The 13,892-nt window shown below is 33.9% G+C and overlaps 1 protein-coding gene across 2 annotated transcripts in view; it reads left to right on the forward strand.

Annotated features, from left to right (window-relative positions):
• Positions 1 to 13,892, forward strand: part of NBEA (neurobeachin) — a 672,481-nt gene that overhangs the window by 439,357 nt on the left and 219,232 nt on the right. For both annotated transcript variants that reach the window (XM_055317362.1, XM_055317363.1), the window contains exon 39: positions 9,787 to 9,930. In XM_055317362.1, coding sequence (XP_055173337.1) covers positions 9,787 to 9,930 — 144 coding nt within the window. The remainder of the gene's footprint in view (positions 1 to 9,786; positions 9,931 to 13,892) is intronic.

Consider the following 13,892-nt stretch of genomic DNA (forward strand, 5'->3'; position numbering starts at 1 on the left):
ATCATCTCTTCTCTATGTTATTTAAAGTGTTCCAAACTGCCCCAAGTTTTCTATATTCCCCTCAAGCTTTTAGCACTTTTTTCCACAAGTAAAGTGTGCCATGTGATTTTTAATATAATAAAATCCTAGTTCAAATATTTAAAAATTACCCTAACTTCATGACTAATCAAAACCCTACCAAGTAATATCCAGTCTAAAAATGCACAGGGATTCTACATTTATCATCATGTATATTCTTAAAATGTGGTTTATCAAATTTCCTTTAAAGAGCACAGAATGCAGTTTTCTACATTCAGTCCATTAGGCAGCTTATTAAGTTAACCTCTTATACTTACATAGTGCTGCACTTAAATTCAATAATATTTTCTTGCACCTTTTTTAATTGCATTTTTTTTCAGTCTAAAAATGCTGTTTGAGAATATCCCCTTTGTTGGTCCTCTCTAAGAAATATTGCTTACATATGAATATTTTGAATTAGGAATAAATGAAATTCCAGTTTTGCTGTCAGAACTAAATTGTAAAAATGCATTGCATGTCTTGGAAAATCAGTATACTCTATTAGCAGGCCTGTCAATATAAAAAGTGCATTCCATTTCCACCTCTTGCTCTAATAACCTTTTCTCTGTTACTCTGAGGCAGTTCACATAATCAGGGTATATTGTCAGCTTACTGGAGTTGGGGAAGCATGAAATGAAAATCACGTTAATATTGATCCAATTCTTTTACTTGCAAGTGTCCTTGCTGTCCTTTTCCACTGAGCAATAACTGTTGATGTTAGGTGGCCATTTTCTTATTTTATCTCTTATAGTCCAGTAAATCGTTTACAAGCATAACTAATCTGAATAAGAATTTACCACTTAGAATAATTTCTACAAACACTGTATCTTAATTAACGCCTATACTGCTAATTCTACATTTTGCTATATCACTGAACATTCTCCTCGAGCTTTTCAGAGGACAGCTTACCTGCAGATACAACGTTTGTCTAGTTTAAAGCAAAAAGAAGTCTGTACAAGTTCTTCACCGGTAAAAACACAGAGGATGCTGCACTCTAATTTTATGTGATGTAAGGATGTGCTAATATGGACCATAAGTAACATCAATTATTGATTCAGGCAAGGATTTTGATTTCTGAATAAAGTTTATTATAAATTTGAATCTGGTATCTTGGGTTTTTAGTTTTTTGGTAGTTTAAAATAATATCTATTTTGAAAATAAAATAAAATAATATCTATTTTGGATTGTTCAATATATTCTCAATCAACAAAAATGAAGTGAGAACCATGGTTAAATTTAATGCATTCAGACTAAAATACCCAACTAAGAAAGGAGGAATTTGATGTCTGAACTGTCCAGATTTCTTATCTGTGTTTATGAAATCTGGCCAATAACCATTCAGATTTTTACTTAAAGTGTATTTGAAACTGCAAATAGAAACCATCCATTTCATTTGTGAAAAAACTTGCTTTCATTAAATGATTTTGTGTTGATGAAGTGAGTCTCCTGACTCAGCATCAGGTATAAAAGAGAAAAAAGATACTTGAAATTTGTAGTAGTGTTTTCATTCAGTATCACTAGCAGTTTTTATTGTGAGGATGTTTCTACTGGAAAGTCTGGATTTTTTTTTTAAATCCTGTTCTATATAAACCATGATTCTTTTAGACCTTAATCTCTGGTAAGTCTTTCCTTTTATGTAAGCATTATTTATGTTTCTTAACGAAAGAAATACTATGTGCTATCAAGTCAAAAACAAAATTTAATTTTGAATTTAATTATTTACAAAGAAAAATATTTACTTTTTAGTAAACTAATAATGAGTATTGTGTATATATATGTATCTACTGCTTTCATATCATGTTAAGGTCAATATAAAATATTTTTGAGTCATAGGTTTCCCAATATAGTAAAAAACATTCTTTTATCTTATTTGAAATGTTCAAAATTCTAAAGTCTTCAGTAATAGATTTGTATGTATTATTGCATGAAAACATGTCACCATATCTAATGTAATTAGTTGAGAGGTATATTTATCTTAAAATCTTTTCCTTCCAGTGAAAATTAAATAATATCACTTAGAGGCACTAAAACCACTATTCTGTAAAAGTATTCGTTGCTCATATTTCAGCTTTAATGAGGAAATTTTATTTATTTTAAAATATCCCAAGGAATTCATACATCATTAATACTTCTAAAGGAAAGCATTTAGTTTTGAAAAGGAATTGCAGCATTTTTTTATTGTTGAAGTATAACTGACATTGAATTGCAGCATTTTATCTTATTTACATAGGGGTAGATTTTGTCAAAACACATTTTACAGTCTATCGTGAAGTGGTGAATATTGAAAAGAATTTCTCTTTCACAAAAGTATGTCATTTTGTGAAACTGACTTCCAGATGTTTAGAAACATTAGAATTTTTCCTAATGTTACATTTAGATGAAATTGAAATGAGACTAAATTTCCATTCTTCCTATTCTCTTCCAATGATGGAAGACAAGTATATATTAAATGCATTTTCTATATATAATTCTCTAAAGCAAATTTTGGTAACACCTTTGCTGAGAAAGCTGTTCTTCCCCTTCAGATTTGTAAGATAGTAACAATTTTTATATTTTTAACATACTGGTATACAAAATCAAAAACACATGTCAAATACATAGATGCTTGTGTAGTTTTATGTAATAATATCTTTAGATCAATATTATGGTTATTGGGAGGAAATAATATTTAATATAAGCTGTTTACACTCCATTCAATTTCACAGGCACTTCATGGCACCTGCCTACAAGCTAGCCTTCCTGGCTTCAGCGAGTATACAATCAATGGAGGAGCTGAAGGCTCGTATTTCATTGTAGTGAATATAAACAGAGTAATGACAGCATGGCAGAGGGAAAAAGATTAATCCTAACTGAAGGAAAGCAAACCGTTATTTGTTGAATACCTGTTGTTGGTTAAGCATTGTATTGAGACCTTACATGCATGGATTATCTTGAGTATTTTAATTCTCACATCAGCCTGCCTTCTTCCTCCTTTATATAAATTTTAGAAGAATCATTATAAACAATAAAGCACTGGCTGTATTCTTGTTCAATTTTAAGTTATACTTAGTAAACTTTTCTAACAACTCTTGCTAATTTATGTATTTTACCAAAATTTTAATAAGCACTTTTGAAAGCTTATTATGTAAATAAGCTTCACACATTTCAAAGTATTTTAATATCCAGTGTCTCATTTTACCATTGCAGTAACCCTAGGGGAGTGTGGTTGATAAATACTTATTCCTCTTTCACGGATGGAGTAACTGAAGTCAAGAGATTGGTCTAAATATCTTTTTAAAATGTTCTTGGGCAGCCTGGGTGGCTCAGTGGTTTAGCGCCGCCTTCAGCCCAAAGCCTGATCCTGGAGACCCAGGATCGAGTCCCATGTCAGGCTCCCTGCATAAAGCCTGCTTCTCCCTCTGCCTGTGTCTCTGCCTCTCTCTCTCTCTCTCTCTCTCTCTCTCTGTGTGTGTGTGTGTGTGTGTGTGTGTGTGTGTATCTCTCATGAATAAATAAAATCTTTATATATATTCTTAATAAATATTTGAGGGAAAAATGAAGTTAGAATTGCAAATCTTGGGGCACTGGGTGTCTCAGTTGGTTAATAAGCTTCTGCCTTCAGCTCAGGTCATGATCTCAGGGTCCTGGGATCGAGCCCCTCATTCTCTGCTCAGAAGGAGAGAAGCAGGAGAGTCTGCTTCAACATGTATGGATTGCCACTCTGTTTGATATCTGACACGTATCTGATAAGATAATACCTAAATAAAAGACTCCAGAAAAAATATCAAAAAATCAGGATAATAAATTGTGATTTATTTGTAAGGTAAACAGTTTATACAGAATAGGGAATGATCAACTACACTGAGCCTTGAAGAACAAGGCAAGTAAAAGAATTCCATGTAAAAGAAATTACATATGTCAGATTTCAAAGCTTGAAAAAGTTTTGCTTGTTTGGGAACAGAAGCATCCAGCTCTTGGGGAATATAAGATATGAAGATACCAAGTTGGTAAAATAGTGAGGTTAAAGAAGTAGCGGCCAAATCATGAATCATAGACCATGTATTTAGTTGTACAGATCAAATAATGTTGAAAATGTATTCTTACATAATAGGTTCGGATTAGATAGATAGACACATACACACATATATTTTTTTTTAAAAAAAGATTTATTTATTCATGAGAGACAGACAGAGAGAGAGAGAGAGAGAGGCAGAGACACAGGCAGAGGGAGAAGCAGGCTCCTCGCAGGGAGCCCAATGCGGAACTCGATCCCAGATCCTAGGATCAGGCCTTGAGCCAAAGGCAGACACTCATCCACTAAGACACCCAAGTGTCCCCATACATATATAATTTTTAATAAATTAAATCCATATTTCCATACTTAGTGCAAAATAAATAGCAATAGTATAAAACTGGTAAGAAGATGATTTTTTTGTATGAGTTTTTATTGGAGTCCGATTTGCCAACATATAGCATATCACCCAGTGCTCATCCTGTCAAGTACCCCCCTCAGTGCCCGTCACCCAATCACCCCCACCCCCCGCCCACCTCCCCTTCCACTACCCCTTGTTCGTTTCCCAGAGTTAGGAGTGTCTCATGTTCTGTCACCCTTACTAATATTTCCCACTCATTTTCTCTCCTTTCCCCTTTATTCCCTTTCACTATTTTTTATATTCCCCAAATGAATGAGACCATATAATGTTTGTCCTTCTCCGATTGACTTACTTCACTCAGCATAATACCCTCCAGTTCTATCCACATTGAAGCAAATGAAGATGATTCTCTGCTAAAATTGGCTTGTTACAGATTTATATCTTTTCTCTGTATACATTAGCCACACATATAATCTACAGCTTCCCTATTGCTGTAAATTACATTTTATCTTTATTGGTATAAATGTTGTAGAGCTATAAAGAGTATGTATAGAATAATTCCTCAAACTACTATGTAGTCTTTTTCTTTATATTAACTGTTTATAATTATCAGTTTAAAAAAGACACATAAAATAATTTCTTTGCCTTGATGGTCCCAACTTTCCAGATAGACATACATTCTCTGAATATTATTAAGATAACTTAATGTCAAAAAAAAGATAACTTAATGTCTCCAATTTGTCATTTCTATATTTTGACTTACTTATTTTTTTAATAAATTAATTTTTATTGGTGTTCAATTTACCAACATACAGAATAACACCCAGTGCTCATCCCGTCAAGTGTCCCCCTCCGTGCCCGTCACCCATTCACCCCCACCCCCCGCCCTCCTCCCCTTCCACCACCCCTAGTTCATTTTGACTTATTTAAAAGATAATACGTTTTAATTCTCTTGTTACTGCAGTTTTAAAATATACTTTGTTTTACATGGTTCCTGTTTATTAAGATAAATTTAATAAAAGAAGAACTTTATTTAGGTTTGTGTAACATTATTTTGTATTAGATAAAACATTTTCATATACAGAGCTATAAGCATATATATTTACTAAGAAATCTAATGGGTATAGAATGCTTGTAGTTGTTATTTGTGACATGATGTGGAAAATAACAAAAATAATTTTGGATTTGGATTAATCTATAACTTGGTGGCATTTTATTACTCCTGAACCTTTCCAATTTATGGCATTTTGATGTTTTCTGAGAAAACAAGTATATATGCCTATACTATCCAATTTTACACATAATTCATATTCTCAAATTTAGAGAGTTCTGGTGGTTTGTAGTATTCGCTTGTTAATTTCTTGATGAATGGCTAAAGAGGCCAAGAAGTGCACTCAGTCCAACATGTCTTCTGAAGATAGATGATCTCAAATAAATTCTCTTCCCAATCAGATTTTGATTTGTTGGGTGTTAAACCAATTCTTTCTAAGGACAGTGTTTATAAGCCTTGTAATGAGACAGCCCTTTGAGACCTTACCTCTTTTTGCTTGTAATTTTGATGAATGAAACTCCAATTCATAAAAGATATTGCAATTGAAAAGCACCTTTGGATCTTGTACACTTTAATTTAGATAAATGTTTCATGCAGTACCATAAAATCAGGAATTTTACTGAGCTCCAATTATAACACTACAACAGGGATGGAAAGTTCAGTATGTTGGTATGGATCAGTTTACCATATGCCTTTTAAAGACATAATTGTTTTATTGTTTTAAAACTAGAGAGAATGAAACTGAAAGCTTAATATACATTTCAGAGCTCACCTTCCTTTGACTACGTTTACTTTATTTGTAGATTTCAATTTTAACAATGTAAGACTAATGTAAAGCTTTTTTCATAATGACAAAGCAGATTAAACATGGATGGTTGTGCACAAGGAAAAATTTGTTTTATCAGGCTGACTCTACTTAAAGAGTTTTATTGATTATTTCCTATAAAGAACCAAGCTCCCTTTCGTGTAAATATATAAATTCTCTAGTTTGTCCCCACACTGGAGGCAAATCACCAAGACTCTGAGAAAGCTTAGCCTCTTCAGATTAAGAAATACCCAGAGGTAACTTTCATGTCTCAGTTTATTCATTTATTCAGCATATGTGAGGGCTTGCTCTGTGCCAGGCAATGTGCTAAGAACTGAGAATACGAAGACAGAAGCAGGCTAGGCTGGCAATAATCGGGGAGCTTTCAGGCTGTGTGGAGACAACAAGCAAACAACCAGTTACAATACCTATAGCTCCAGTAATAGGATTTATAAGGTGTGGTGCAAAAATCAGGGAAGGAGCACACAAACTTACCCTAAGAAATCAGAGAAGAGAACACAGGGTGGGTAGACTTGAACTCCATTCAGTAAATCTTTGTTACACATCCCCTGAGTGCCCCACACTGAGGCTGCAGAAATGAAGCTGTAGCCCAGTGGAGAAGACAAACACATAACAGATGACACTTGTACAGCAGGGTGGAGTTCTGTGTAAACTGTGAAAGTGCAGAGCAGTTGGCTTGGAAAGGCACCTAAATATCAGATAGGACAAGCCCCAAAAAGGAGGAAGGAAGGAACATACCATACAGAAGAAATACTATTAGTCCAGGTAAAAAGGTCTAAGGGCATATTTTGGAAGCTATAAATGGTGTAGCATTGCTAACAGGGGAGCAAGAAAAGACACAAAACTGATGATGAGAGGATAAAAGGTCTTGACCAGCCACGCTAAGGAATTTAGATTGGACTCCCATCATATAAGCCTTGCACTAAGTGTTCTTGATTGGGAGAAAATATTATACAGGAGGAAAATATCTTCCACTTATTTTTGCTTTGTAATAATCACTCTGACAAAAATATGGGGGATTCTCTGAATAATGGAGCTCCTGAAAACCTCTAGACCAAAAGAGTAGTGGCTTGAGCCAGGGCCATGGTGGTCACCTTCTGGGATGACCCCTAGGCTTGTGGTTTAGATAAGTGGGGTTCATCAAAATTTGGGGAGGTGGAGAAGCAGTAGATGATTCATTCAGTAAGGGAAGTGTAATTAGGAATACCAAGCTGCATATGTCTAATAGAAATATGGCTATAAAGACCTCAGGAGAGGCTTCTCAGCTATTAATGATTGGACTTGCCTTTTTTGTTCTCAGATGATGTAAGCTTTGAGTGTCTCAAATTAAGTTACTACCCAAGAGGCAAACAAATTACAAAGATAGCTACCCCTAGAAGAGTTCTGTTTTCCTGGCTTTGTATCATCAAGAAACCAAATAAAATTAAAATGAAGTTCTGGAGCATTCAGTAATGAGTCCTCAATCTTTTATTCCAGAAGTAAGAATCCTCTGGGCCAGTGGGAGAAAAATATACATATAAGCCATTTAATGCCCCTGACATCCCATGTAGCATTGAATTGTAATAATACTGTTTGTTTCTGGAGTATTTATCAAAATATATATTTAACAATCTATTACTTTATGTTGTTAAGCTATATTTTAACCATGCTTTCCAAATGCTATTATCCAGTAAGAGTTAGGATGATAGACTATACCTCTCTGACAGTAACATTCTGTAGGGCTTTTGTGACATGATGGTGTTCCTCACGTGTGTTTTACTCATGTATGTGCTACTTATGAGCCAACTTATTAATGTTCTAGCAAACAGAATTGGCTCTGAAATCCTGACAAAAGAAGTGTGCAAGTTGCAATGAAAGAGGCTAATAGTTTTATAATGCAAGCTTTAGGGCAGCTAGATGTACTTCCAAGAAAATGGTTGGGTAGATATCACAGACAGTAATGGACTGTCAGAAGTCCTACACTGAGCCCGAGAGAATGCACCAAAAGTATTGTTAATTGTTAACTGGAGGGAATTTTGGCAAAAGGCATGACAAGATTAGGAGAGTGATTGCATATGTACACAAACACCTTAACAGTCCCTAGATCTATGATACAACACCACCATCCAGAAGTGATTTATTAGGCTCCCATTTTCAGGAATATATCCACCACACCTAATGAAATGTGTAGGTATTTTCCCAGGAAATGTGCTTCCTTGATACCTATATACTACCAGTATAGCTAAAACACAGTAAATTACATTTTCTTCCAGTTTGAATTCCAACTTCAAGTGATAGGAAATAAGGATATTTTTAAGCCATATATATTTATATATAATTTATATATGATATTTATACATATAATTTATATAATATTTATACATATAATTTATAATTATATATATAACTTATATATACATAAGTTTACTTACTCTTCAGATAATTTTAGAGACATCATCCCCTGCCAAAACAAGTGGCTGAAGTGGCTATTCTTAAAATACTGAAATATAATATTGAAATATAAATATTAACTATATCTGTTGAGTCAAATGCATGAGGGATTCAAATGCATTTTAATTTCTAACCTTTACTCGATTGACATGTTAATGCTAGGTCAGCCTTGGCTGTATTTTAATTTTTCTGACTGACTTTGTTTTTGTACTTTTGGCCTTCTCTGCTATTTTATTTTTTCTTTTAGATTTTATTTATTTATTCATGAGAGACACACACAGAGAGAGAGAGAGGCAGAGACACAGGCAGAGGGAGAAGCAGGCTCCATACAGGGAGCCTGACGTGGGACTTGATCTGGGTCTCCAGGATCATGCCCTGGGCCAAAGGCAGGCACTAAACTGCTCAGCCACCCAGGGATCCCTCTCTGCTATTTTATATAACAAAATAAGTCTATCAGTTTAGAAAAACATTATTGATTTCACTGACTGTTAAGGAATTAGCTCTTGTCCAGCACATTTTAGGTCTGCATCATGCCTAACTCCACCCAGTTGTAGCCTCCCAGGGACAACCACTTCGCTTTTCAGATATGGGCATGTTCTTGTTTTCTTCATACTTAACCTATCTTCAAAAATGATCTGACTAATTATCTAATTCACACAAAAGTATAGTTGAGCAAAATTGTGTGCTTTTATGTATCAGAAAACCAAGTTTGTGATGAGATGCAAATTTTTTATAGAAAAGTGATCATCTTAGAGCCCCAAAACATGGATTTATAGAGTCAAGATTTTCTCAACCATCAGCCAACTCTTGGTCACTCAATGTGGAATGAGCTTTCTCAGCCTGTTTCCTCCTCTGTAAATAAGGGTCAGTTATTGATTACCACCACCACCACCTCCCCGCCTTTCTCAGTTATTTTAAACACTGAACAAGATAAAGAAGGTAAAAAATGTTCTGTAATTGTAAAGTCCTATGTAAATGTTATGTAATTATCAGAAAGTAATAGGTTATTTTTAATACTGAAAGCCAAACAATCATAATAACCTAAATTCTTATATTTCCAATGTGATTAGGCACTGAAGAAGATGTGGTAAAGTCCAAGAAAACCTTCAGAAGTCAAGCAATAGTGAATCAAAATGCAGAGACAGAACTTATGCTGGAAGGAGATGATGATGCAGTAAGTCTCCTGCAGGAGAAAGAAATCGACAATCTTGCAGGTAAATGTTTAAGTATCTTTCTTCTGTTTGTTGTAAGTAATAATTACACACAAAGTTCCTCAATTTAAGATCGATCTCTTGGCAAATGAGTTGGTGCCAGTGGTTGGAACGATGCTGAATCATGTGAACATTAATAATTTACTTCATCTCACTTCTAGCATTAGAGAGAGGAAAGTACCTACCAAACAAATGTGTGTTTTACTAATAATAAATGAATCGCTGCATCTACTTTCTTTGTAATGAGGAACAACTTTTTCATACAGGAGAAATAGTACATAGCATAAGTTGTCCCATCTAACTGCCTAAATAATTGGAAGGGGAGACAGAATGATAGATTTAATGACTTACCTGTGACTCTAGCCTGCTAACAACTATGAAGAATGGCCACTTCAGTCAGCTGACACTCGAATTTGCCATGTCTTCCCTGCTACTGCCACTCTTCAGAATGTCCCTGGTGCTTTTCTGTATACCCACACTGCTGGTCTCCACCATTAGCAGACATTCTTGTTTTCACCTTGTCCTGGTGCTGCTCTAACTAAGGTCAATTGAAAGCAGAATCTGCAACAACCATGTGGGATATGTGAATATGGATATATGTGTTGGCCATAACCTTGTTTGGGTTTTAAACCATCCTTGAGAACCTGATGAAAACCGATTGCTTCATGAAGGTGTACATATAATTTTGTACACAACTTCAGAGCGTTCACTGACCCCTGGAAACAGTCCATAGAATCATATACTATATCTCAAGTTAAAAACTCCTGCTTCAGAGTCTCGAAAAGTGGCTGGGTTTTACCTCAATTATGTATTTTCAGCCTGTACAGTGTTCGGGTGGCAGATGGCAATAGAAAAGTGGAATTATACTCATCATTCGGTTTACAAAATAGCACTCTTGTTTCCAGAAATGTGCTCAAAATTATCTGGCATGCTTTGTGAAAACCTCCAACGATGTTTCTGCCAGTTAGAGATTTCTCTTTTGTATCGAAGAGATGTTCTTGTTAATTGTAAACTAGAGATAGCACTTTATTCTCTCTCATCTAGAAATGTTTAGTAAGGCCACTCTAATGCCATTTCCTGGATATAACTATGTCACTAACATTTCTGTATCATGAAAATAATTTGTCCTGTTTAAAACTAATTCTAAGTCTATGAACAAATGTTTGCCTTAAATTCCTAAGCAAATGTTGAAGTTTTGGTTTCTTGTTTTTGTGGTTTGTTTTAAAAGTTCTGAGATTTTCTCTGAGGCCATTTGGAAATTTAAGCAAATGAAGTCTGTGGTTTCATTTTGCCCACAGATTTGTTTTCTCTTTTCTTAGTCTTATTCTTGATTTTAAAGAACTAAAGAAAATTTATAAACATGACTCATGACCTTTTCAGATAATACGTTGTCTTTCTCCATCCACATAAATAATGTGCTAGTAAATATGCTCAGTAATTATACAATTTAGTTTAGACTCTGGTCCTTAGTTCCTGTTATAAAGGTAATTAATTAGTTGATACAAATTTGGCTGGTACCATAAAGTTTATTATAATAAGATCTGCCCCATACTATCAGAGGCAAAATCCAGTAAAGACTCATAACTTCTTTATGTTTCTTTCTTTTAATGGTAGCTAGAGTCATTATTAATATTATTTATACTTATAAGGAAAATTCCCAAAATAACATTAAGTTAAAATATCTAAAGAACAATGAAAGTATGTTTACAATAAATTGTTTAAAAATGTAATTGTGTGGCTCTTGACCAATTCATTCTGTCAAGACTTCTCTAATTTCTCTCTTTTTTAAAAGAATTTTTTAAATTTTTATTTATTTATTTGAAAGAGAGAGTGAGCAAGAGCAAGAACAAGGAGAAGGAGAGGGAGAATCAGGCTCCTCACTGAGCAAGGAGCCTGACATGGAGCTCAATCCCAGGACTCTGGGATCATGACTTGAGCTGAAGGCACTCAACCTACTACTGAACCACCCAGGTGCCCCCTAACTTGTCTTTTAAACAGATTTTTCTTTGAGCAGATTCACTACTATCCATTTCCCCCTGGTTTTAATTAATACTCTTTTTGCATAATCCTTGTGTCTGATAAATCTTACAAACTGTCCTAAAATATTGATCCCCTATCTAGTCTATAATGTTCCTCTTTAAAACAGCAGTCCACAAATGTGACTCTGAGCTTTGAATTCGGTAGAAAAGAAGGAAAGGATGGATGTTTTGTGAAAGGAGAAGTAAGGGTAACAAATAGTCTGCATGATATATATGATATATAGATATAGATTTATTTTGTAAATGCTGAAGCCTATTAACTAGACTGGTGTGACAGTGACAATGTCACATAAAAATCATTTTTAGAAGTTAATTATAAACAAGTATTCTTAGATTTTTTTAAAAATCAGCTGTTAATGAAATTTCAGACTACGAAAATATGTAACTGTTTTCATTGTCTTTGTCTCAGAAATTAAAATTTGTTAAATGATAATGACTTTCTTATATGTAATTTATTGTTCTAAATAACCAAATAGTACTATGCTACCTAAGGAACACTTATCTATTATCATAGGAGAGCTAAGTCCACATTAAAATCCAGGAGAAAAAAATAAAATCCAGGAGATCCTAAAATCTATGCACAAAATGAATATAATCTAATACTTGGTGTCTGGAAATATTATGTAAAATAAAAAAATGCCCACTTTCTACCTCTGAGATGAAAATTACAGGTTTATCTTTTCTTGACTTAGTGATATAGCTTACATATTAGTAGTGTAAGAAATATACCTTCAAAAATATAAAAATAATTAGAATTCATAGATTTTAGATATTCTGGGAATGAGGACACTATTTTTGTAATAATAATGGTAAACCTAAATCTGCTGATTAGCATAAATCATTTTCCTCTTCTTACAAAGCTCTGTTTTGCTGACAGACACACAGATGAGGAGACCATGCATAATAATTTGTCATTATGCAATATTTCTTAATAGTCAAGTTAAATACCAGGGGGAAAAAAGATGCTAATAAGAATAGAAAACTAAGGGAAGTATTAATTTAGTTAAGATATTTGGAGATTTAAAAGCTAGGATCAATTTCTGTTTATAAAAAGAAAAAAAAGAGACAGAAGAGTAACTAGCATGTCTTACTAAGAACCAGGAAGTGTTCAAAGAGCTTTATATGCAGTAACCTATTTAATATTCACAGTAACTCTATAAACTAGATACCATTATTACCCTAATTCTACAAATGAGGCTACAGAGACCAAGAGAGATTAAGTAGCTTATGTAAGGTTAAGAAGTAAATAAAATAATGTATTTCCTTTAAAATACATAGTTTATGGTTTGAATTAAAATGTACAAATAGTATATTTAAAAATGCATGTGTATAGGGCAGCCTCGGTGGCTCAGAGGTTTAGCGCCGCCTTCAGCCCAGGGTGTGATCCTGGAGACCCAGGATCGAGTCCCACGTCGGGTTCCCTGAATGGAGCCTGCTTCTCCCTCTGCCTGTGTCTCTGCTTCTCTCTGTGTGTGTCTCTCATGAATAAATTTTTTAAAAATAAATAAATAAATAAATATAAAAATAATAAAAAATAAAAATGCATGTGTATATACTTAAAGACTCTTCTACAATATTGTAAAAACAAGACCTTATACGTCAATTTTTACACTGGTTCCATTATACTATATCTAGAAGTCTGTGAATATGCACAATAATTAATTTCAGTTTTATAAATCTGTTCTCTGAAGTCATTCTGGTAAGTTAAAAAAATCTGATAGAGGGGGGTTTTTTAGCACCACTTTATTTAAACATTGACTCTTGTGTTTTTTTCCCATTGTCTTTGAGTTTTTTAGTTTTAATAAAGAGAAAAAGGTCCACAAAGTTCTACAGCTTTAAATGTCATACGATTTTCTGTTTCACTTTTAGTTCTTTTTCTTCCCAAGCTGTTCATCTCAAAAGGCAAGTTAAATGTGTGTGATTATT

Source organism: Nyctereutes procyonoides, unplaced genomic scaffold (genome assembly GCF_905146905.1).
Source record: "Nyctereutes procyonoides isolate TBG_1078 unplaced genomic scaffold, NYPRO_anot_genome, whole genome shotgun sequence".
Lineage (NCBI taxonomy): Eukaryota > Metazoa > Chordata > Mammalia > Carnivora > Canidae > Nyctereutes > Nyctereutes procyonoides.